The sequence below is a fragment of the Chamaea fasciata genome, unplaced genomic scaffold (genome assembly GCF_029207755.1).
Source record: "Chamaea fasciata isolate MVZ Bird 193981 ecotype frontalis unplaced genomic scaffold, bChaFas1.0.hap1 SCAF_2, whole genome shotgun sequence".
Lineage (NCBI taxonomy): Eukaryota > Metazoa > Chordata > Aves > Passeriformes > Sylviidae > Chamaea > Chamaea fasciata.
This window is the reverse complement of record NW_027094087.1, coordinates 76079387-76104918: the sequence shown is the minus strand read 5'-3', so window position 1 is coordinate 76104918 and position 25532 is coordinate 76079387. Positions and strand designations below refer to the sequence as shown.

At 38.4% G+C, this 25532-nt stretch overlaps 1 protein-coding gene across 1 annotated transcript in view; it reads right to left on the bottom strand.

Annotated features, from left to right (window-relative positions):
- Positions 1–2526: 2526 nt before the first annotated feature.
- The window catches only part of RAP2A (RAP2A, member of RAS oncogene family), a 31009-nt gene continuing 8003 nt past the window's right edge, over positions 2527–25532 (bottom strand). Inside the window, exon 2 of the mRNA XM_066176376.1 lies at positions 2527–6594. Within this exon, the coding sequence (XP_066032473.1) occupies positions 6357–6594 (238 nt within the window). The 3' untranslated portion in view covers positions 2527–6356. The remainder of the gene's footprint in view (positions 6595–25532) is intronic.

The window sequence follows — 25532 nt, the reverse complement described above, 5'->3', positions numbered from 1 at the left end:
ATAAATTCACCTCTTTAACCTAGATCCACCCCCATTCTCCTCCACTTCTGCCAGCTAACCACCTCACTGTTCCATTCTTCAGTAAGACTCCTACGTGGCTGTCTGGCCTTGCAAACACTCTTACGAAGAGCAGCCAGGTCTGTTATCCAGTTGTCTACGTATGTGGTCACTGCACCGTGAAGAACTTGAAATAAATTCTCAGCACCCCACAGACTATTTCATATTCCAGTCAGACCAGAAAGCATGTGCTTGAAAATACACAGAAAAACCGTTCCAGCAGAGTGGAATGAAGATGTGCCATTAGCAGTTCCAGTATTGCAGTGCCTGGCTCACATCAACACAGCTTTTTCTTCCACCCACTTGCAATCCAGCCTGTAAATGCAACCCACAGCCTGGAGAAGAGAAGGCTCTGGGGAGCCTTCTGGCAATCTTCCAGTACCTAGAAGGGGCTTGCAAGAGAGCTGGAGAGGGACATTTGACAAGAGCCCATGGCAACAGGACAAGGAGGAATGGCTTCAAACTGAAAGAGGGCAGGTTTAGATTCTAAGAAGGGTGGTGAGGCACTGGAATGGGCTGCACAGAGAAGCTCTGGATGCCCCATCCCTGGAAGTGTTCAAGGCCAGGCTTTGAGCAATCTGGTGTAGTGGAAGGCATCCCTGCCCATGGCATGGGGATTGGAACTAGATGAACTTTAAATATGCCTTTCTATCTGATTCATTCCATGAGCCTATGACTCTTACCTCAGTACTTTTTACTTCCAGTGTGAGAAGAAAAACATGTTGTGTTGACCATCAGACAAATGAAGCCCTAAACAACTGGAGTCAAAATCCAGATGTATTAACTGACCTCCCTAGGAAGAAACAAACCTGCAGTTCCAAATGTCTGACTGCTATTAGCAAAAAAACACAAGAAAAGTTCTTTCTGCAAGTTTTATGGCAAAAGAGGAATTATGTTTAAGACAACTGAGTAGGACACTAGTGCATTCAAACACAGTCAATGGAAGCTGGAAATTTCTTTCTTAAATGAGAATGACCAAGATGGTGCCTGCCAAAGGAAGAGATGACTACACTGCTTTGGGCCAGACAGAGCAATAAACACAGTTTCCAGAAATTTCAGAATCATTCTTCCTGCGCTCAGAAAAATAGATGTCGTTTGATGGATAATGAAGCACATGGTGAACAGCAAGGACACAATACTACTGGAGGTAACTTGGGATAGAAGATGTAGTCCAGTGAATCCCTGGTCAAGCAACAGAAATATTGACCAAAGGTTGGTGATCCAGTTAGACTGATACCTGTGCAAGACTGATAACAGGATATTATATCCAACCAAAATATTTTACAGAGTAAAAAACTTCCTGCAGTAGATAGAAAGAAAGAAAGAAAGAAAGAAAGAAAAAAAAAGGGGCGGGGCGGGGGGGGGGGGGGAGAGTGCAGAGAGACCGAAAAAGCATTTGCAAGGAGGAAAAAAATCAAAGTTTTCTAGCTGCTCAGTTATTTGAAAAGAGCATGTCACGCACTGGCATTTTTTTAACTGTTCAGAACAGCCCAATGAATTCCTGTTGTCTCTCTATAGGTACCTTCTTGGGCAAAACACAAGGATATTACTAAGCTAATGGGACTGGAAGAACCCATCAGCAAAAGTTCCCTTGGAACTGATTTATAGAATGAATGGGCAAATCAAAAACATGCAATTAGCAGCATGTGTCAGCCTTCTATATGATCCATAGAACTAAAAGCTTTTTAAGATGTGCCAGCCTCAGGCTTCTTGCTCCTCAAGGCATGCATGACATGAAAACAAGAGACTACCAAGCACCCATCATTACTGAAAATAGAGTATTTTAGTGATATTGGCATGACTAAAATGTAACTGCTGATCAGTGCCAATTAGCTAGAATAATCCTGTTAGCATTAGCTCAACTGTTCATTTATAAATCTCTGCAACACTAATTGTATTTGAAGTTCTTTTAACACTAACTCCTTTTGTGTGGTGCTGAAAGCCTTCAAAACACTCATCAATTGAACAGCTGATATAACAAACAATCCTTCTTTAACTCTTTGCAGACTCAGTGCTACAAAAGTAGTTCTGCGTATTAACTATATCATATATTGAACAAGTTTTTATTTGGTCATTTTATTTTTTATACACAGAACATTTTATTATATATTTACAATAAGCACTATTCTCTTGCCATAGCAAGAGCTGTATCTTATCAAACACTGAGTATTACTGATTGTTGTCAGTGTGTATCCCACTAAGAAAAATGAACAGAAAAACTCCCTCTGTTGCTATTGTTCTTTATCGAGATCATAACTTAGACTACAACATCCATCCATCCAAAATAAATTAGATTTGATTTTTATTTATTGCTATTTAATTTGTACCAGAAGAGCATTTTGGCAGGAAATACTTAGCTGAACTGAATATAGTTGACAGTTGTTGTTTCAAATTACTGGGCACCCATTTCAGCTCTGGATGAAGTTTTTGATCAAATCAAAATGGACAATAGAGAAAATGCAAGAAAGATTTCATTAAATAAATTTATTTGTTAAAATAATTTAACTCCAAATACAACTGCTGAGTTTGCATTGAGTTCTATGTACAATTCTTGTTTTATTTGAAACATCAAGGTTTAAACAACTGACATTGTTACAAAACAAACTGTTGCCCCATTTTAAGTTGCCAGTTGTATTAGAGCTCAACAATTAACTGTGAAATACATTAATTCACCCCTAGGAAACTCCAAATCAACAGTGTTAAGTCTGACTCCAGAACCCCCTTCAGTCTTTCTTCAAACCCTGATCAAGAATTAACAGATGCACAACAATGCAGATAGAAGCCTCCTGCAGTTGTCAAACATTTGCTTTTGTTGCAGAGTTTCACAATTAAAGCCTAACCAGTGCTTTGATGGCACACTGGCAAAAAAGAAGGAAAAAAAAATTAAAAACAAACATGCACAAAACCCCCCCCAACCAAATGGCTGACATCTTTAGGTAACATTCTATACAGGAAAGCAAATACCAGTAGTTTTCCCACAGAAAAGTTATGGCAACTGTAGCACTGGGGTTAGGGAGAGGCTAGAATCAGAACAGAGAATGTCACCAAATTTATTTTTTTGATGCTCTGAAGGGGTGGGCAGGGGGATGGGCACAACAGAAAAAACCCAAACAAAATCCAAGTTATATTTAATACTCTTGATCTGATTGTGGTTTGTTTACTTTGAATCCTTTTTGTGTGTATTTTTAAGGGAAAGAGGAAACAGTTGCTCTCACTATCATAGCTTAAAAGAATAAAAGTTGCAACTTTATTTTTAAAAAAAAAACAAAAACAAACCAACCCAATAAAACCGGAGTAACGCTGTCTTTGTAGAAAAGTACAAAGCTCTACAAGAACAGCCAAAGGAAAAGTGGGTCTTTGGAACAAATCATAATATTTTAAGGCATGTTATAAGAAACTTTCAAATACTATAACTGGTAATCCTATCAGGGTACAAATGAAACAGTGACCCGAGACCAGTGATTCCTGCAGGGTGGCCATGCAGCTGCTGTGTGGCTCACCTACCTCCCTTTCTGCTACCCCTATAACTTGAAAAATCTGTCGAGTGCAACTGTCATTGATTCAAGCTCCACTATCTTCACATTAGTGGAAATACAAATAGTGCATAACTACTTCCTCAGAACTATACAATGAAAAACAACACTTACATTTTGCCCCCCCAGCCAAGTTGCATGGTAGCTTACATATGGCCTATGCTTGTGAAAATGTAAGAGTGTAATGAAGAAACAAAACCGGGAGATATTTTCTTTAATATTTTTTGTTAAAAATTTACTGTGCAATTTTTCCTATATTCAAAGCCCATCTGCTTTATATTATGAACTTCATGTCAGGCTGTTCATACTCTACTTCATGCCATTTTCTTGGTCGATGAACAATCTGTGAGGTAAGATTTTTCGCATCTCTGTAAATAACCTCCCGTAACATGCACTTCCAACTCAGTTTGAAATTTGGCTTTGGTTTGTTTTCTGGGGTTTGCTTTTTGTCGTTTTTCTTTTTCGAGGGCTTACGCAGTGGATCTCACACTGACAAGCTGTTTTACGGATGGATTGTGCTGCTTCATTAACCGTTTCCCAATCTAGATATTTGAAACCCTGAAATATTACTAATCCAACGTCTCACACCTTGTTTAAGCATGGCAGCTGACACAACGGGCAGGCAGGGGGTGGTAAGAGAACATTCATACCATCTAGTTTAGGCATGTGAGTTGTGTGACTTGGCGGACTAAAGTTAAAAGCCTAAGTTTGCTATACAGTCAATGGAAAGAGGTAGGTGCCTCTAGGAGGGCGATTCAGAGCACCCAAAATGGGCATTCAGATGCCAGAAATAAATGCTGTGCCTATCTCCCTAAGAGAACGAAGTACAGTAACAAAAGGTCTGCAAAGTAGATGGGAAATGGGCTACATTTACGTTCTAGTAAGGCTTAATGTTCTGTGACATCTAATGCCCTTTGTCACACTGGTTGTGGAAAGGTCTTGAAATATTAAGGGCAGAGTTGGCCAGTTCTCTTCTGTGAATGATTTTCTTTAGTTAACATCCAGTGAACTATAATTCAAAATGTTAAGGATATTTATGTATGGAAATCTGCAAAGTGTTTTCTACTCCAGTGTCCTTTGTGGCAGATGAGAGCGCTTTTAGGAAGTTCTGCAGATGGAGGCAAAACTCTCGAACCTAACTCCAATTACAGCATTTCTAAGGGCCATATACACACACACATACACACTCAACACACACACACACACAGCCCAGCACCCCTATTTTCACTCATTTAAACACAAGGAACTACACTGTTACTGCACAAGATTTAAAAACTAATAAACGCATGGTGTTATTTAGACCACAGGCTCAGTGACTGTATTTTTATGGCCAATTTTACCTATAAAAGATCCAGCTCAAGACAATCTCTCCAGCATTTAAAATCTAAACATTGCAATTGAAAACTTTTCTATACTTTGATTGTAAGACTTTGAAATAGGTATTTCTGTGCCATTAGTCATGCAAATGATAAATACTTCACTGCTATGAAACTAGCAAGTCAGAGCTCGAGCATCCTTTCCAAATAAAATATTTGCTCCCACCATTAAACACTCCAATAATTGGGGCAACCTTTGAATAGTGTGTCAGGCAATTAAAGAGCCATTTCCACACTCACCTAAGGAATTACAGCCGTAACTATTTCACCTCTGAACCAAATGATTTCACATGGTTATTCAATTTAAGTTTTTAACATTAAAGCTATCAAATAGCAAACTGGATTTTCAAAGGTTAGTTCGGGATCACACCAGAGAATGTAGCCCTTAAAGGCAAGAAAAACTGTTGTCTTTAACAAACTTAAAAATGCAGGATGTTCATACTGTCCCACGAGGTTTCTGCAGAAGGGAACATATGGATGAAACATGGCTTAATTTTCCTTACAAGATGGTACTAGTTAATCTATTAAAGTGTTCCTTGTTAGTAAGGCTCAGCAATTTTTTTTTCATCACAGTTGCTTCCTCCTGGTTCAGTAAAGTGAAAATAAAGATGCTTCCTGCTTTGTAAACAGAGGGTTTGTTTGGCTTTTTGTAGACCAAAACCTGAAGCGATCCTCCATTTTTGAGCAGCAAAATGAAAGATTTAAAACATTCCAATGCCAGACTGTTTCTTCACCCGTCACTTGTTTCCAGATCTTGCCTCTCATTTCACACACTGATTCAATGTTTTCTATTTCAAGATGTGGGATAAAGTGTAGAAATAATAGCATTGATTTTGAAAAGAATCCAAACTATATGGGTCTCTGGTAGCCTTTTCCTCCAACACTGTCAGAAGTTCTGGTGAAATCAACATAACTGACTGAACAAACTCAGCCACATGTGATAGTGCCCATTCTGAAGCGTGGTAATCAGACACCAAAAGACTTGGCTCTCCTCTTCATACTTATGCTTGTCGTGAAAAGGTCTTCAGAGATAACCTCTCCACTGCTTCCGTCTCCCATTTCCAAAAGGTTTCTGTCCTCTTCGGAAATAGTTGCTGTTGTTGCTGTCTGACATGACAACACACATATGTTTGACTGGAACGACCCTGTAGATCAACTGACTGTGCCATAAAATTGCAGGTGCTCAAAGGGAAAAAACGGGTGAGATGTGGTCATTTAACCCAATTATATTCAGAGTCAGTGATTGACTTCCAATGCTCAGCTCTGAGTTAATGTTGCTACTTCACTACAGATGTATTTCAAGTGACCCACAAACCAGGAAGTGAAGTAGACAGTTTTACCACCTTACAAAATTTCTGCAAATTAAGTCCAGGTTAGGTCATTTTTAATGCTATTGTATATTACATGCAGAACAGCATGGATCATCTTTGTCTGGCTGTGCTGCATAGTTCATTTGTCTAACAATTTCCGCAAAGAGCTCATCCACCATTGTTTTACTTTTAGCAGAGGTCTCCATAAAGGGGCAGCCCCATTCTTCAGCTAAGGCTCTGCCTTCACTCAATGACACTTCTCTCTCACTTTCCAGGTCCACTTTATTACCAACCAGAATTACTGGCACCTTCTCATACCTACAGTTTAAAAACAAAAACAACAACAATAATTATATTTTAAAAAATGGCAACATTCTTAAAAGTTAAAAAAGAAAAAAAAAACTATTTGCAAACAGTACAGACCCAATAGGAATGAGACATTTGGACGATCTTAAAATTTTACATTTGGAAAAAAAAGTGTATTTCACATTCTAGCTATTTGTCACATATCTTGTTCCCTTCAGACCTTTCAGAGTTCTACAAAAATCTTCCTCCTCTGAATTTTCCTTCCCTCCAGGAAATATGCCAGGAATACTTTCACACTACAAAAATGAGGAATCCAACACTATTTTCTCTGTTTGCAATCTCCGAGTGTAAGAACAGGATGGACATCAAACCCGCCCTTCAACATTACATCCTCCTTCTCCCTGAACAGGTATTTTGTATCTCCTGCTTGGGATAACGACGCAACACTCTACCTTTCAAGAGTAAATTTACCTTTGGTCAATATACACAGAACTCTCTGAATAGCAACAAATGAGACAAGACCAAAGGGCCAGTAAATTAATTCCAAATTTCAGGAAATGTAGCCCGCTTCAAGTACTGCATACAGACAGAAGTACTGTTACATAAAAACACATATTAAATAACACAGAATGTATATCTCTCCCTTGCAGCATTCACATCATTATGCCAGATAAACAAGTTGAAGGGACAAATTAAAAATCACAATTAAGTTTCAGGCAATACTATCAGAGTTCTGCTTCATAATCAACTTGGACAGCACAACAGATCATATAGCTGTGAAGGAATTTGTTACTTTGCACCTCCTTGTGAGCGGATCCTTGCCAAATTGTTTTACAAAATTGAAATGCCTGCTGGTTTCTTTTTTCCATCCTCACATTCATAAACCTTTCTTCAGACATGAAACTAAGTGTTCCATCAGGTTTTAAATTTACATATTTGCCATAGAGAAGATAAGAGAGAAGAAAACATTGGGCCTATTTCCAGAATACTATTACACAGGTTTTTTCACAGAAGCAACTAGGACTGAGAGAAAAACCAATTATGATTTTTTAGCACTCAAACCAGACCTAAGAGAAGCAAGATGGTACCTTCTTAACTTAAACCTGATTTTCTCCTTCATATTATCTTAGTAATACTGCTTTGAGTCAAATCACTGGAGTAAGACTGGACTGTGGACAGACAAAAGACGCAGCTGACACCTGCAGCAGCTGAAGATGATACCCTCCTTAAGCCACCTATTACACCTTCATCCCTCCCATCCGTCCCCCCTGCCTGCCAGGCAAGGCAGCAGAGCAGTGCTGGTGCGTCTGCCTCACCTGGTTGAGGGAAACAGCCTGTTTCCCTGTCTGTCACCACTCTGCACTGGAATAGGTAACCTGGGTGTTCCTGCTGCCTCTGCTGAAGGGATGGTGGGGTCCCCCAGAGTCCGAAAGGATAAAAAGCCTATAATGTCTCAAACCACATCAGCAACTCTTACATCATCAGACTAGTATCGAAAATTCATCCAACTACGTCATAAGATGTAGCTGAGATTCTAAACTTTGTTATGCCCCTTTGCTTACTAAGGGAACGTAATTTAATCCATAGTCCAGGGCAGTCATTAATAATTGCAGAGAATTCCCCTCACTTTTACCCTTTATCCTTCATTTACCATCTGAAGAGACACAACCCATTTCTTACTCAGTGAATATGCAGTGTTTAGCAGAATGGTAAGTTTGGAACTCTTGCAAGAGCTAAGCTGCTGCCATTTAATAAGTACCAAAATACACACAAGCATCTTGAAATCTGTCCTCCTGCGTTTAAACGCAAGATAGCATAGTCTTAAATTACATAAGATGGATGGCATTCAACAGATAAAAAGAAATAGTGATTTGCTGTCTTATCTTTATTGTTCAGATGCATGTGTCCTATTGTATTTGCTATACAGCATTAAAAAAATCCTTCAGTGGAAATGGAATCAGGTACTCCTTCAAAGCATTTCTTGATTTCTGAACTTTCCCTAACTCTGCACTGGCTTGCCTTCTGGTAAAACTGAGAAAATCAAAGCAGCTGCTTGAGAAGTGCCTGGTGAAGAAATAGATGAGCCAGAATTGAAACAGAAGATCACCTCTCTGAGTTTTGTGAGATCACTCCAATTTGTTGAGAAACATATAAGGAAACACATACACACTTTTGAAGACTTATAGTCAAGTTCCACTGAAAAATTCTTAAGTACTTAAAAGGTTTAGGAACCCTAGAAAAGCTAGGCAACTAATTATGTGAGAGCCTGTATGCTGTGAATACTCAGCACCTGGGAAATGGAACAGTGGAAGCCCTGATGTTTCATAGTGAAGAACAGAAAGAACTGATGAGCTGACAGAAAAGATGCGAAAAGCCTAATTTAATTTATTTACACAGGACCATCTAGGAACTATTATGTGGAACAGATAGAAGCAATTTTCTGTATTGCTTTTCCTGTTGCGTTTACCCAATTCACTACCTACCTTCACCACCTAAAATGAGATCCTACAGTCAATAGCCTTATTCACCTTATAATTCAGATTCACCCAATAACCAATAACTTTACGATACTGAAATGTGTAACAAAGGGTTTCTGCAAAGCTCTCATTATGTCTTCCTATCAAAAATCAAGTTGCTCTTGCAGAATACATCTCCGTACTACCTAGATTTTGAGTAGTTAACTTTACAGAGAAAATACATTTTGTATATATATACCTATTCTGTGTGACATATATTTTAGATTTTTATATATATTCACTTATGCATGTCCATAATAAATACACCCAATTTATCTTTCTACATAGAAAACTCAGTGTCTACTACCTAGAATACAGCAAATAATGGAAAAACAGTCCACGGATACTGAGCAGAAGACTGGCTCTGGCATGAGCTGGACTTAGGAGCTCCAGCTCAGTTTCAGTCCTGCCAGACCCAAGCTGAGTAGAGGGAGTCAGACCAGACTTCTGTGTATCATAATCCCCAAGTACCAAGAGGATGATGAACTGTGTGTCTTCATTCAGAGTCCTAAGGATCTTCACACTTTCCAGTTCTTGAGTTCTGGTAACACTTTGTGGAAAATCTAGCTCTTGACTCCATCAAACTACAAGCTCTGAAGTTCAAGCTAGCTCTGCACCCTTTGCCTCTCAACACTGCCAGAATTTCTTGCCTCACTTAGTATCCCAGTAATTTTTTTTTTTTTTCTGATGACTATGGGGGAGTTCCCTGGTTCAATACTCTCCTTACTGCAGCTGCTGATCTCACTGGAGGCAGCTTCTGCCTGCATCTGGAGATTCCACTTGATGCTCAGAGCTTTGACCAGTCAGATGTCGGACATGCACCACTCAGGTGGTGTGTGGCAGCACAGACCCACCACAAGAAGGGCAGTTTCTCAGATGTGGGAGAATTACGTGATTCTGATGACATTTGAAGGGAAGAAGAACATCTCTTCCTCACAGGCTTTTTACCCTGTTGAATTTCAGTAGCCAAGAGAAAAAGAGGTGCTTTACAAAGGAAAAAACAAATAAATAAAGAAAGAGAGCCACCTTGAAATGTCCAAGCAGCAACACAGAACCCTTCCATACAACCACAAAAATCCAACATAGGAATTCACAAATCCTTCCTCTAGTAGGATCTGACTTACAAATACTTTTAGCAGAGCAAAAGAGGCTAAAACCCCATCACCTATACTTAAATCCTGAATCCAGGCTGCTGCCCCCATCACAGGATCTGTGAGAGAGCAGCTCAGCCCACAGTGGGAGCTGGGCAGAAGTTCTGCCTTTTGCTACAGCCCATCTACCCCGGCCCGTCCCCTTAGCAATGGAAAAGTGTCACAGTTCTGCTCATTTCTGGAGAAAGAAAATCCAATTTTCTCAGTACGGCTGAAAAGCTTTGAGCAGCACTGATCATTCCTAATGAAAAGCAGAAGGGCCACCTGAAAATAAGAACTGCTGCCACTTTTGTCAGTATCAAAGCAGCACAGTATGTATTCTAGGGCAAATACAGCCGAGCCTGTAAGAAACACTCTCAAATGTAGCAGGGGAAGGCTTGACTTTTTAAGGCCTCTTCAGGAACAAATTTTTGCAAGACCAATTACACGTGTTTGCAGAACACGATTAAAGAACAAGGCACTTCACCCTGTTTAAATGATCTTGCTATCTTTAGCTCCAATATGACAAATACTGAGCAGTGACTCTTGAAGAGGTAACAGGACTGCAGTCATTTATAGCCCTATGAAAGACACCGGTGCAGAGTCAAATGCCATCATATCTAGGGTTTCCACTACTGGCAAGGTACAGTCACTGCCCCATAAAAGTCAATCAGAATGTATTTCCTATTTCTAGATAAATTCAGTGCTAAAACCTACCGTTACCCATCTTTAATGAACACCTGGGACCAACAGCCCACAGTAAATATCTCCGTTTCCCTGAGGATGGCCACCACAGCCACATGAAATCAATAAATACACAAACTTTGAATGTTTTATGTGGCCCAGTTATACACCACTGACCATACAGCCTTATATGTCACACAGCAATAAATATTTCTATATTTTATCTTACCTCACAGAGCACACATATCATCCACACTTCTCTTTAGATGACTATGTACACTTTAAAAAACAGCTTAAAACATTTAGAAAGCTTCAAGGTGAATGGTACCAGAATGATCTTCAGACACTTTTTCCTCACAGCTTTTCCACCTTCAATCATACCCAGAAAAACATGGCCAGTACCTGACTTCTTTTACAAGGTACTTCTCAGATTTCTGATTAGAACTGTCATCAAAGATAAATACAAAGATGACGTGCAATGAAAATATAATAAAAATGAAGATCAAACCAGCAAGAATTAAAAAAAACCCAAAACAACCCAAACATACACCAAGGCTAATAAACTGATCTGATTCCCTTAAACAGTGGTAGAGATTTCCCGATATCCCTACACTCTGTGTGTGAGTGAGCTGTACCAGTCAGTAGAGAGAAAATTACAAACAGGTCCCTGTTTTCTAATTTGACATTCTGGAAGTTGTGTCTCTTTTCTAGGATTTTTTCCTGAGCTTCCTATCAGACCCAAGTTATTTTCAACCAAATCATTCTGTTTAATAAAAGCAAACCAAGAGAATACCCTGTAATCTTAAAGACTATTTTTTATAACAAGTTTTAGTCCTGTTGAAGTTTTTGGGAAGATGCATTATTACTGCTTTATATGATAAAAACTGGGACCACTGAAATACAAAAGGTATCTATATGGGATAACTATTACTAATAATCAAAAGTGGTCTCCAGTACTAAATCACCTTTATTACCTTCTACATACAGGGCATCTTTCTCTTTTCTTTTTTTTTTTTTTTTTTTTTTAATGCATTTCTGGCACTTTTGCCAGCATTTCAAAAAGAAAATAAATTTAAGGGATAAAGATATTAGTGTTCAAAATGATGCAAATAATATCAAAAAGTCAGTAAAAATAATTATTCTTCATTTTAGACTTACAAAAAATTTGTGGTATGAGTCCTGCCAAAATACACAGCAAAAGAATTATGGGTAATAGGAAATAAAGTAACAGAAATGACAGTTAAATCTATTCGGTTATTTACAAATTCACACTAAATATAACTAAATATCCTTTTGTAATGTAACTTGCAAACTTTGATTGCCTGCAGTAAAATCTGTCATAACTTGAACAAGCAGTTTCCTCTTGGAGGAACATATTCCAAGTGTAACTATCTAGAATTTTTCTAATCCCTTTCATGTAATTACTTGGATATTTAATGCAGAATCCCCGATAGTTAAAACTCACATCAGCTATGGAGGATAAGAAAAGGCACAGAGTGCTCCCCAGCCTGATTCTGAGCCTCTCAAACACCCGGATGAGAGGAAGCAATACTATAGAATTTTCAAGGAGAAAACCATCTTAACTCTTTGCTGAAGCTACCAATTCTTGAACCAAAGGAGCAGGAAAAAAATATATATACTTCTCAAGTTATTACTACCTTAAAACACACAGACAGAGGAGACATCTCACTTTTTCCAAACCCTAATTCTTTGTTTTTCGGTAGCTTTAAAAACTGCAACCATTAGTGGGTCATTGTGCAGAATTATGTTTCCATGGACTCCTGCAAATAGACGCCAATGACGATGTGTCAGTAACGGTATACATGCATTAATGTGTCAGAGAGATACTCAAATCTAACACAGGTAGGTTTCTGAAAAGTTAGAGCACTTTTCCCTCTAATGGAGATTATTACAGATTCTCAGGCAAAACCATACAGAACAGCTGTAAAACTCCCACGATTCTGGTGCAAACAAGTCATTCCGGTTTACTAATTAATTGCATTTAATATTCAGTTTTGTAAGCTATATTGTGTAATGATTTAATTTCTTAAGCAACAACACCCAACTAAAAAAATAGTCTTAAAATCATTTTTATAAATGAGCAGATGTCAAAGAGTTTATTGGAAGTCCCACTGCAATTAGGTGGCTGAGTCATGAATCAGTTTGCTATAAAGAACAGTGTATGGCCTAATTGCAGGACTGGGATCTAACATTTTATTCTAGGCTTTGACATGAACTCCTTACATAGCCTTTGGGAAAACAAACTCTTCAGATGGATAGACTGAGGTATATAAAGTCATGATAATTGTACTTACTCACAGGACAGCAAATTAAATAATAATTGCAAAACAACTCGGGAGGGTAATATTAGAATAATAAATAACACCACGCCATATCACTTTTAAGGACACTTCAGAAACTTTGTTCCTGTACATGAAACTTTCTGGAAATAATCCCCTCAGCTTAAATAAAATACCTTAAAGCCAGTTCAGTTCTGTGGGTGTTAGAGCTGGCTTCACTTGCCAATTTGGCTCACCATTGGTGCTGCGCTTGTAAGAAATTAAAGGAAATAGTTCCAAGCAAAAGCCCAAGACACAACAACCAACCACAGCATACAGAAGCACTACAAATACCTGCTTCCCAGCTCTCACAATAAGCACTTTTCAACCAAAGCACTTGCACACATTATTCCTAGGCAGCTTACAGCTGAGACCTTCTAAGGGTCAAGAACCATGGCTTGTACAACCCAACACACATACTCAAAGGCCATATAGTAAACATATATTCCCTTGCTGCAACAGATGTAACAGGATGATGCACACGATCTCTGTATGAAGGACACCAAACATCTTTACAGGTCATTTCTATTCACTCCAGAGAAAAACTCTTATCTACAGATGATTTTCCGCATCTAAGATTTCATACAACTAGAATAACAATAAATTCCTTCCAAGTTTTCAGCCTGCTTCTGCAAGTCACCACAGATAGAGCCTACCTTCGGCTCTTCCTCCAGCTTTTTAATGTAAAATGTCAAGAACATCTGAAAATTCAAAGGTCTATCAACATGTCTTAAGGGTTTGCTAGTCACTAAAGTAAGTCCTAAAAAAGAATCCCTGATCATTAAGATGACAGGGAGACATTTTCTCATTAAGCTTGCAGAACTCCATGAATGTTTAAACTATGTCCCATGACACCGTCTTTTCCCCTCGAAGTAAGGCTCTGGCACAGGTGAAGGAAAACAGCTCTCTGACTGCTGGGGATGACAAGGAGCCAATGACACAAGTAGCTTCAGTTCTCATCTACTGCCATTTCCGATGCTCAAAAGCCTTCACAAACAAGAGGTTATTTTTCACCTTAAAAAGGACCTTCTCCCTAGTATCTATCATTAAAATTCATAGCTAACACTGAAGTCTATTATCAAGACTGAAAAGACTCTAAGGGATATATAAAATCTACCTTCTTAGCAGCAGGTTTGCTGGGAGCATATCCAAACAAGGTTTAAATCCTTGAGTTCCCTCTCTATGCCAATCAAAATCCTCATCTTACACAAGTGAGCATCAACATCATCTTGTTGAAATCCTGAAATGCTTGGCGCATTTAGCAACTCAGAAACACTGGAATTTTCAAAAGGGAGTTTTCTGTCCCTTGGTTTAGCTTAAGAAGCAATAACCACAAGGCAAATGTTTTACCTGATTTTTTCCATTGTGACTAATTCCCTTGTTTATAAAAGCAACAAGAAAATCAGAATGTCCTACAAATCTGAGATTCTCATAGCTGCATCAATTTCATCTAGCTCCTGTCTCTCAACTCAGTTCATACTGAAAGAAGTCTACTTGTCAAGAAAACTAACAGATTAGGAGGCATGTTACAATTGCTTAAATACAAAAAAGTTCTTGCTCAAAAAAAAATTTCCAGACATTAAAGCTGAGGCCCTAATTTTTTTTTGAAATTACTGCTACTAGCTGTAGGAATAGCTCAACATCCTCAAAATTAGGCCTCACATTTCAATATTTAAGCTTTGCATCCATAATTGAAAATTATTCTTAATAACCACATTAGTTTTCTTACCTTCAATATTTTAAAGCCATATCCATGCTAATATACTAATGTTTATTTCAATAAAATGAGCATGACTGGATATGTCAAGGCTTTCAGTACCTACACCAAATGTGCAACATACAGACGACTGTAAAATTAAAGAGACAACCATCTACCTTTTATTTGTATTCTGAAGTCTCAAAAAAAAGACATTTCTTTTAAATGACCACTTTTTTCAGACATAACCACTTATAATTAAATTTTATCCTCTGATGTCTTAGAGCAAAACCATCAAGCATCAAGCAAGGGGAATGCTGAGATGTGATCTAAGAGATGTGGGTTCAGATTCACACCCTGTTACAGACCTCCTGTGCAATTGCTAGCAAGTGCCTTGAACTCTGTACCTCTGCTCTCCATCTGAAGAAAAGTTGTCAGCTTTAACCTCTACTGCCTATGGCACATAAACATTTCTGAGGTTGTCCATCCTTAGTGATGGAGGCAATCTGAACACCTTGAAGGATGCAGTAGCAGTTTTGCTTGCTTTTCAAGTGAAAAAGCACCCTGCATTCCAGCTATTCTCAGCAGTAAGCTATGTAACACCACAAAATTTGGGGATTTCTTTACAAGTATTGAGAAGATTAGGGCAGATTCCACGCCAACATCAAACCGTCAGCAGAAAGAATAAAGCTGGTGGATTAGGTGTGCCTTGAAGCAAGAACACCAACTTTGAGGACAAAGTCATGGTTATCTCACTTCAATACCCCTGGCTTGGGCAGAAACCGCAAAGGCTCACAATACCTTAAAACATATGCTGTCATTGAGGGATTTCTCCTCTTCCTTTGCTCCTCTGTACAAAACTCTACAAGGTGATAAAACCTGCCTATTCTGGTGATGTGGGGCTGAATAGGTCACTTTACAAAGGCAATGAAAAATGTAGATACCTATTAAAAGCAACGTGAGCCTCTTGCACATCATACAAATCTATGGATCCCAATTGTTTCATAGTTCAGTTACTACACTGCTGTGTTCAAACAACAGTGACTCTAAAATGCTTTACTATTTATCTATCAATACACGCTTTGTAACAAGAAATTTGTCTCAGAGGCATATCTTGATGTGCAAATGTTTAGATAAACCACTGTAATAATTTAAAATATAAACTTCCTGTACAAGCAAGCATTGACAAGGTGATGGAGGAGAAAGAAAGTGACCACAGAGATTTGTACCAATTCAGATATATTAAAGTTCATGCCTGTAGCTCGGCTTAAAAAAAAAAAAAATCCTTGCAATAAAATAGCGTTAATAATCTTTTTGGAAAAGCTGAAACAGCACAGAGTCTGTAAAGTAATTTATGAGTACAATGGTAGTCTAGTTTCTTACAGTCTATCCATGGTGCTATCTAAAGCTCTAGTTTTTCCTTCTGCCTACAACTTTTCCCCTCACCATTCTCCAGTCCATAATCAGGATTAAGCATGTGCCGGTTTCTTCCATAACTACAGCAGTGACAGTGTATCTTTCCCACCAACAATTCTGACAGAACTTAATCATTATTTAGATTTCTAATTTGTTCCAGATGTTGATCTGGGCAGGAAGGGACCTTGGGAAGTCTCCAACCCCCTGCTCAGAGCAAGGTCAGCCAGGAAATCTCAACCAGCTTCCTCAGGGCCATGCACAGTTCAGTCTTGAAAACTTCCAAGGACAGGCCTTCCACAATCTCTTTGGGAATTTGTCCTAATGTTTAATTCAGTTCAACTGCGCTGCAGAATTCAAAACTTACTAACAGGTAATGGAGGAAGATGAGACAAGCAGACAACCGAGTTGCATAAGGCTTGTTTACATAGAAAATGGGCTGAGAAACAAATGACAAAGTTATATAAATATTTATAGCTATTCATTTATGTAGAGGAAGTGATAATCATACTTACGCGCCTCAAGACAGACATGTATCTTAGAATTTTTGCAAGCAAAATGAACTAACCAGATTTTGCAGAATTAACTAAAGCTCAAGCTAAGTTAATGACAACTTCAAACTCTTTATCCTTGTTTATTTAAAGTATAAAAAGTGAAACACTTTAGTGGACATATAAAGTAAAAATAGCAAAAAAACAGTGAGATGCATATGCGCTTTAAAAGGGCCAGAAGACTATAGTCCTCTAAAGTATTAGTTCACTCTTCAATGCCAACACACTCTTATATTACTTTAACCAATTTAGAATCACTGATAAAAATTCCACTGCAAAACTTGTTTAAACTATTCTAATAGGATTTTCTCTAGCTCATTGAAATTACACTTTTACAGTCTTCAAGAATAGGCCTAACAATTAATTCAAAACCTTCTTAGTAGCATCACCCACTTCCAAAGGATTAGCGTTCAGGAACAACTGTGTTGTCCTGTCCAGTTGGAACCACGGGGAAAGAAACAGTTTCTCTTCCATCTGGAGGTAAGAACCTTTTACTCCAATAAGTCTGTGCTCCAATAGGTCTGACTTCTGCCACTACCCAGATCTGGCCGCTGAAATGCAAGCCTAGGTCACAAAATTCACCTCTGATAATTTGACTGCCGTGATCTAGTCTGCAGAATTGAGCATTACATACTGATACAAATTGCAGTTCCACAGTGGCTTTCATTTATTTTCTTTTTAAAGAACTTGATTGATTGCAATGAACCTAGCTGCAGGTCACTAAAACTTAAGAAAAAATAAAACAAAAATAACAGGGCTAATTGGCAAAAAACCCGGCCTGAACTTCTGCTCTCTCATCAGTCCCCATGTAGAAGCTAAGGCAGGTAGATACCAGAGTTTTTATGATACTGCATAGCCTGAAAAGAATTTGTGTGTCTAGTTCAAAGCAGAGACTTTCGTTGCCCTAGAAACTAAAGAAGAATACAGCTTAATGTCCTTCAAGATAATAAAAAAATTCTACAATGCACATAAAAAATCTTGGCGAAAAATGTTCTTTTTCTGATCTTCTTCACAGTGGTACAATTAGGGTACAACACTGGATATTTTTCAGAAGATGGACTGTTTTACAGAAACTCTAAGCAAGTGACCACACTGATACAGTGAACCAATTCAGGACAAAACAATATAAATGCTATCATTTTCTCTTTTGCTGCAGAAAGAATATTCTAAGTTTATGTCCTTTCAACCATAGTCAAACCCTCCTCTACCAACAAAGAAAAAATCCAAGGCCTTGACTTGAGCAGATGCTCTGAAAGCCTCTTCACTCCTGCCAAGTTTCTACCAGAACATTTTATTTTCAACTTGGTAAGCAAAACCATTCTGCCATGACTTCAGAAAGTTGGTGGCCCTTATCTTACGGAACAATTTATCTAATTACCATATGCCTGCTATAAATAATTGGAATGTTAGAATAAACAGAGCACCAAGAAGGTTTTATTCTCCACAGGTTTAAGAAGTCACCTCCATCTTCAACACCTCAACTTTCCAGAAATTTTATTTAAAAAGTGTTTATCATCTTGTTAAGAGAAACTGTTTTCATATGTAAAGAGGAACAGACCAAAATAAGAGCTTCAGAACTGTCAGGATTTTTTGATTATTTGTTACTTGTTCGTTCTTATTAAAATAAATTTTGGTTCATCTTCAAATACAAAATACTGCCTCCAAACATACTACCTCTAAGTGGAATAAAGATAAATACAGGGAACAATTTCCTAATAGCCTCCCTTCTATCTTGAGCATAAAATTCAGAAATAATTTTCATAGGAGATTTCTTCATTCTTTCCACAGTAAGACCGGTACCAATTAAAGATAAACAACAGACGACTTCATTCTGAATCAGTGTTGTGAATATAATCCACTCGAATATCCAGAAATTTCTTTGTAAGAACTTGTTTATAAGATGACATTAAATACAGGGTATCTAATAAAACAGTGAAATCTAAACATTTTACTTTTTCTCACATACATAGATGTGTGTATGTATCTCCCAAATTTAATATTTGATTAACTATCAAAATCAAGCCAACTAGAATGAGATGCTCAGATATACTCATCATCTCAAATGTCGAGCTATTTATATTTTAACTACTGTACAAATGTTAATTTCCTTGGGTCTAGTCTAGGTTATAAAAAGCTCCTTTTTCCCAGAAGAGTTTTACTAACCTGACAGCCATTTTACTGTCCACGAAGACCCTCTGTGGCAGCCAGTCAACCCAGCAGACCGTTTCATCTCGTACCTGTTAACCCTACCAGCAAGGCTGGCCCCTGGGACTCAGGCAGCACGCCACCGCATCTCTGGGGATGTGGGCACCTGGCTGTGCCAAAGCTGTGTCAGCAGTGCCGGGGTCAGAGCCCAAGGCCCGGGCTGTCAGCATCCCTTGGGCACGGGAGCGGCTCCGCGTCCTGCCGGCGGCTGTGTGCCGGCCGATGGCCGGGGTCACCCAGCGACACACCAAGACGGGGAGGACGGGCCTCACTCGCTGACAGAAAAAGCAACCCGAGCACGAGTGTGTGACAGAGGCAAACAGAACAAAATCAATGCCTACGTCTCTTTTTGACATAACCTTTTTTTCAGAGGGAGAAAACACAAACAAGCCAGGCCAACCTAAGAAACTTCTTTAAAAAGCTGTGAATTCCCACATGGATTCCAATTTTAATATTGCTCAAATTAGGTATGAGACAAACAATGTGGCTTTACATTGGTTTAAACAAACTTGTTCAGAAGCAATTTGGTGAAAGAATTTTCACACGTAGACAAAGCCTATTTTAAATTATTTTAAACTGCAGAACCTATTGGAACTCATATATTATTTTTTTCCTTTTATCCTGAGTCCTGACCCCAGATGGCTAAAAGACTGAAAATCTCTTGTGTACATATATGTATATATTTGTGTCTATTTTCACATACACATACATTTAAAGTGTCTCTCTTTCTGAGCAACCGATTTAAAAAATGTACTTTATTTTATTCTAAGAAACAAAATATTACCCCAATATTTACATGTCTATTTGTCACATTTTAGGTACAGAAAGGATGGCAATTTTTATACTTAACCCTCAAAAGTAACAGTAAGACAATATTGGAAAAATGCTGAAATATTTGAAAAAGAAGGTTTTCTTTAAAGGAAGAGATTGTGATTAAAAGGTACTGTACACACACCCCAGTGTCCATTACACCTTCTTCATTGAATCACTAATTGGTAACTAGAATTTCCTGAAAATAGTTCACTAATTATTTTTTCCACATTAAGTTGTCCTATTCAGAAAGGGCCATTCCAATTAATCTGAAGGTGTGTGCGGAGGTGTGAAGCCCAGTCTGTTCCCAGTCCTTTTAATCTAACCACATTTCTTGCTGACAGACAGTCTTTCAAAGCAAGCGTTTTGATCATCTCTTGGAGAAGAATGTAAACTTAAATTACCAGTCTAATTATCCAGCTAAGAAGGCAAATCAACTGCTTAATTTTAGAGTAATGATGGACTTTCAAGGTGTGTCTTCTCAGCTTTCATCCAAGGCTGAGCTTACCATTGTCCCTCTCTGGCAGATGAAGCTACCATGATGGTAGTCACTATTTCTGAGTAAAAACCATCTGGAGGAGAATTCTACATTCACCAAGTTATGGGATATCACACCTTTAGGTTATTCGTTTTCTTTCTTGAATATATTAATCTAATTTTAAAAAGATGCTTTGCTCTCTTTTTTTCTGTGTATTTTTTATCAAATATAGTTTATGAGAAAAAAAAATAGGAAAGGCAATATCCTGCAATAAATTGCAGCAATTATATTGAATGACCAAGTTCTTGAGAAACCACGTAAAGAAAATATTTTTCAAAAGTCATACTTCTTTTCTCTGTAAAGCCTACAATGCAGTAATTCTTTCCAGAGCTGAAAACTTTGTAAACACTGAGTTTTTTCTTTTTCTCCAATGTGTCCCTATGAAGCCTAGGGACACATTAGCAAGCCCTGCAATTCATAGCACCTTCTTTCCCTCTTCCTTATGTTCCAGAGCAATTTGGACATTTTAAGTTCAAGCACTTGGATGGTAGCTTTCTGTATATTTTGTTTTCCTTTTCATAACAGAGTTACATTGTAAACTTTAGTAGGTAAAACCTGAATTGCATGGATTTGTTCAAAGAGTTACTAAAGTACCTAAGACGAAGCAGTCTGGATGAACCACCTTTCCACTATCAAGCTACCATGATATTTATCTTCAGCTTCTTGTTATATAATTTTTAGAGATAAGGGCCCTTTGAATGTGCCTGCTACAGTTTAGTCTTGTGATGGAGGGTTCCTATCATCTGCAAGTGCCCTTCACTTCCTTCCCTTGAGAAAGGGCCCTGCTTCCTGTCAAATGTACACATGTCCTGTCTACAAACCACCACTGCAACCCAGAAGTTGAGCTCTTGGCAATTACAGGTCTAACCAACAGTGTAAATCAAAAAGATGAAAGGAACAGTAGCTCCAGTCCATCAGGAGGCTGTCCAAGGACTGTATTTGCTCATCATAGTTCCTGAAAACCACCTTCACACAGATGAGGAACAAATCTTCCAATTACATGATCAGTGCAGAATCTGGGGCAAAAGGCCTGGTGGCAGCAGGACCATTCCCACAAAGTAAAAACAAACTCAGAGTGGTGATAGGAATAGCACTCCTTGCCAACGGTTGTTAACAGACTCATCTGATGAGCAGCAAGTATCTGATTTTGCTTGCGAAGAAATCTGGTTACAAGAGAGTATTAGAATGAAAGAGTTACAAGAAGTTTGAATAAAAACTCCTAGATAGTAAAACAGACTCAGATATTTACAGCAACTACATAATAAGACAGTGATACTTTGTTAAGTAACAGAGGTTATGAAATCCCAGACCGAACAACTACATCCTGTATGGTGCCAGACTAAAGGTGAGACTATTAGATATCCATTTATGCAGTCCAGGCAAAATTATCAGCTGATCCATTATGTTAGGTTAAAGCCAGCAGAGGATTCTTCAACCCCACTCCCACAAAAACACAGCCACACATGCACCACACCAGCAAGCAGCCTGGCTTCTCCCCGGTTTTAATGAATCTTGGGAATATTTGGATTGAATGAAATTCTAGAATGTGCCATCACGCCTAAATTTTCTAGAACACCGAGGACCAAGGAGCACAAGGCTATTGATTCTCTCACATGGCCAACCTATACCAACTACTGGAGAAAGATGGCATGAAAAGAGGTTGCTGAGCATCTGCAGCTTCTAATGTTATGTGAGGCTGCACACAACCAAACTAAGAGACAGACAGAAGAGATACCTAATGAAGGCAAACTAATCAAGCTTTTTTCTGTTTTATGCTTAACATTAAAACTCTACAGACTCTTGAACAGCTATCCCGATACCATCTTCTTCTCCAGTTTCTTCCTGGGAATGAGTCTACCATCTCTCAGACAACTACTTGTATAAGGATACGCACCCAAGCAGATTAAACTCCAAATAAAATTTTATAGACAGCAATATAATATAAGCTTGGCACAGAACTCCTAGAGAAGGAAGGCACCTGAAGCACAAGACTTGTTAGGTCTATGCTGAGGATGATTTGATCATCAAGTCTGTGGCCTACTCCATATTCTATACTGAAAAAGTCACACAAAGGCATTCAGAAACTCACTGCTCAAAACATACAGAATGAAATCACTGTCAAAAAGGAGGGAGAGATTTACTCATTCTGATGGCAAATATTTCTGGGTCTGAAAGCAAAGCTGAGGCAGATAAATATACTGGGACTACAGAAGCATTTAGAGGCCTGTGACCAAGAGACTGCTCCACAAAATTTTTCCCTCCCCACTAAATTTCTTGACAAGCTGCACCCACCCGAAGTTTTTGTCAAAACAAGGTATCTGTCTGAAAGCCTAGAGCTGTGCAAGCCCAGCTGAGCCACATACTGGAACCAAAACAGGGTCACACACCTAAGGTCTCTGCAGACTTATGTAAGCAGCCAAGTCCCTCAAGACGCCTAATTCACTAAACATTGCTTACTGAGTCTACTAACATAACAATAGTAAGATATTCAACAAACCCACAGCAGATATCGCTTCCCCAGAAAGCCCTGGGAATAAAAGCAAGTGTTGTCAATGCCATTTCTCACATTTAACATAGTACAGCGATTACAACCCTGATCAACAAGGTGACAGACCTACACCACACACCTCCTTTAGTCACAGGAGCTTCACATGTGCTTTCCCCAGAAGACTGTTCTAACCACTAAACTGCAAGAGAGGTTTAGAAACTACTTTTCAATCTTTTTGTTGAAGATGTACCATTATGAAGGTAAGTACAAGCATGAAGGCAAATTCACAAATCCCAAGGGAACAACAGAAAAAGATCGGATGTACAAGAAATAGAAAGGTACCAGGACTGGTACCAAGTGATTTCCCAGGACTGCTTATTCTCTTTAGATTAGGAAGTCACTGCAAAAATACCAAATTGATATCTCATATAGTTAATGATCACCAGAAGACTCCTCTAGTCCAAGTGACCATAATATTTCAGGAAAGGTCAGCCGTTTCTTCATGATGACATACTGACTTCCATTTCTCTCCCATTCTTTTTAAGTGTTTTGACCCGTGGCCAATTCTGTTTCTCAAGAGAAAAGATTCTGCATATATGACTTGGTAGTTCGAGTCGTTTGCTGCAACAGTATTATACTTAATACTTCGAGCAAAGCAGATTCCTAAGCAAATGACCCAAAATAGCTTAGTGTTTGTTTTTTATTAAGGTCCAGGTCTCATTTATTTCTAAATGAAATGCATAAAAAGAGAAGGTCGGCATTGGGGAAAAATACATTAAAAAAGGCATCTGTTCCAGAGCACTGCATGTTCAGAAGATCATTGTCAGAAGTGCCTTGCTTGCATCCTGCACATTTGGTACAATAATGAAACCAACCTCTCCTACCTCCAAAGCCTCCATGCATCCTGAGGAGCTCATCTGTTTAAGATTCCAAGCAGATCAAACAGATTTAAGCGGTACCACGCTGAAAACCCCCACTCCCCCCCTTCCAAACTTAACACCCCACCCTAAACGAAGAAAGCAATGGGAGAATTCACTCCACATTATCACTCGGACTTTGTCAGTGGACTGCAGCAGCTTTAATCCAGCAGAAGGTGACTCATTCTTCTCGCTTCCAGGCATTGTAGGGAGTGACCTGCATGTCAGCTCCCGAGAATCTAGCTGCATTGAGACTAACAGAGCAGATGCCATCTTTTAAGCACCGAGATGGAGAGCCTGGATTTAACTAGAGACTGAAAAACACTCAGACCAGTTAGATTTTTTGCTACGTGGGGTTAGAAGGGTATGAAAGGCACCTGATAAAATCCTCCGAAGAAATAGTTCAACATGATCATCTTCTGCCCTCCAAATTGTTAAAAAAACATCCAACCTGAATTCCTGAAGCGAAAAAACCCCACAACTAAACCACAAAACACCACTGTGTGATGGGTCTTCAGCAGAATGATTTCAGCAGAAGAGGGGCAAATTCTGAACCTGGAGATAGAAGACTACTACTAGGAGAACCTATTAATACATCAAGTTCTTCTGGCAGTAGAAACTAATCCACGGACTGAAAACATACTTTCCTAAAAACGTGTGTTTACAAGTAGCACTATACAAATTAGGACTGATGTCACAGTTCAAAAAAATACACTTGTTCAGCATTCTGCATCGATAAATACAGAGGTGGGTGAAAAAACCCCAGATTTTTCCCCTCTCATTTATAAATTCTGGGGAAAATGGTATAAACCCCAAACATTTTGTATTCATTGTTTGGTTTGAACAAAACCAAGGAGTTTCTAAAATTTATAAATTAAATTAAAACCTAGTATGGACAGTTCAAAAGAAAAGGAATTCCTGAGGAGAGAATCTATGCATTTCTATATTGGTCTTATAAAGTTCACAGCTTTTTGAAAAGACAGAAGCATTCCGATTATTTTATAAAACGTTTCAAGTAAGATTCTATACAGCAGTTTACAGCAATGCTGGACACTGCAACCAGATCTAATCAGTTAAAGTAGGTTGATCAATCCTGGCTTATACTCTTTACTGTAAAATATATTAGGAGTAAGAGGGCAAACAGTTCAAATATTCTCCTATGAAAACTTGCTCATAATTCAGCAGACATGAGTATAGGCTAGCGGTGACCTATTTGGCTATTTCTTGAAAGCATCCTTTCTTGCAATTAATCAGAAATCCAGGATCAAAGCTCTTCTTCACAACATTTAGAGCACTTAAGTTCAGTGCCTTATCCAATTCATTTCCAGTTCAAATTAAATTGTAGTCGAGTTGAAACTCACATGGGAATCTCAAACACTATTAATCTTTTAGTTAAGGTGGCTACCTGTTAACCAGAACAATAACGGTAGTCCCCAAACCATTCTACAAAGTAAGAACTGTATTTTATTTTACCACAGACCTACCCTGCACTATTACATCCTAGTATTTTAAAAATGCTTTAATGTCTTTCTGATTACCATAATTTTTGCAGAAGATAATGTTTTAAAATTGTTAAAGCTCTATCTACAAGACATAAGCAATATTTCAAAACAAACTAATTAACTCTAAAAACACTCCTTTTGTTTTTTTTGTCCTTCATCTG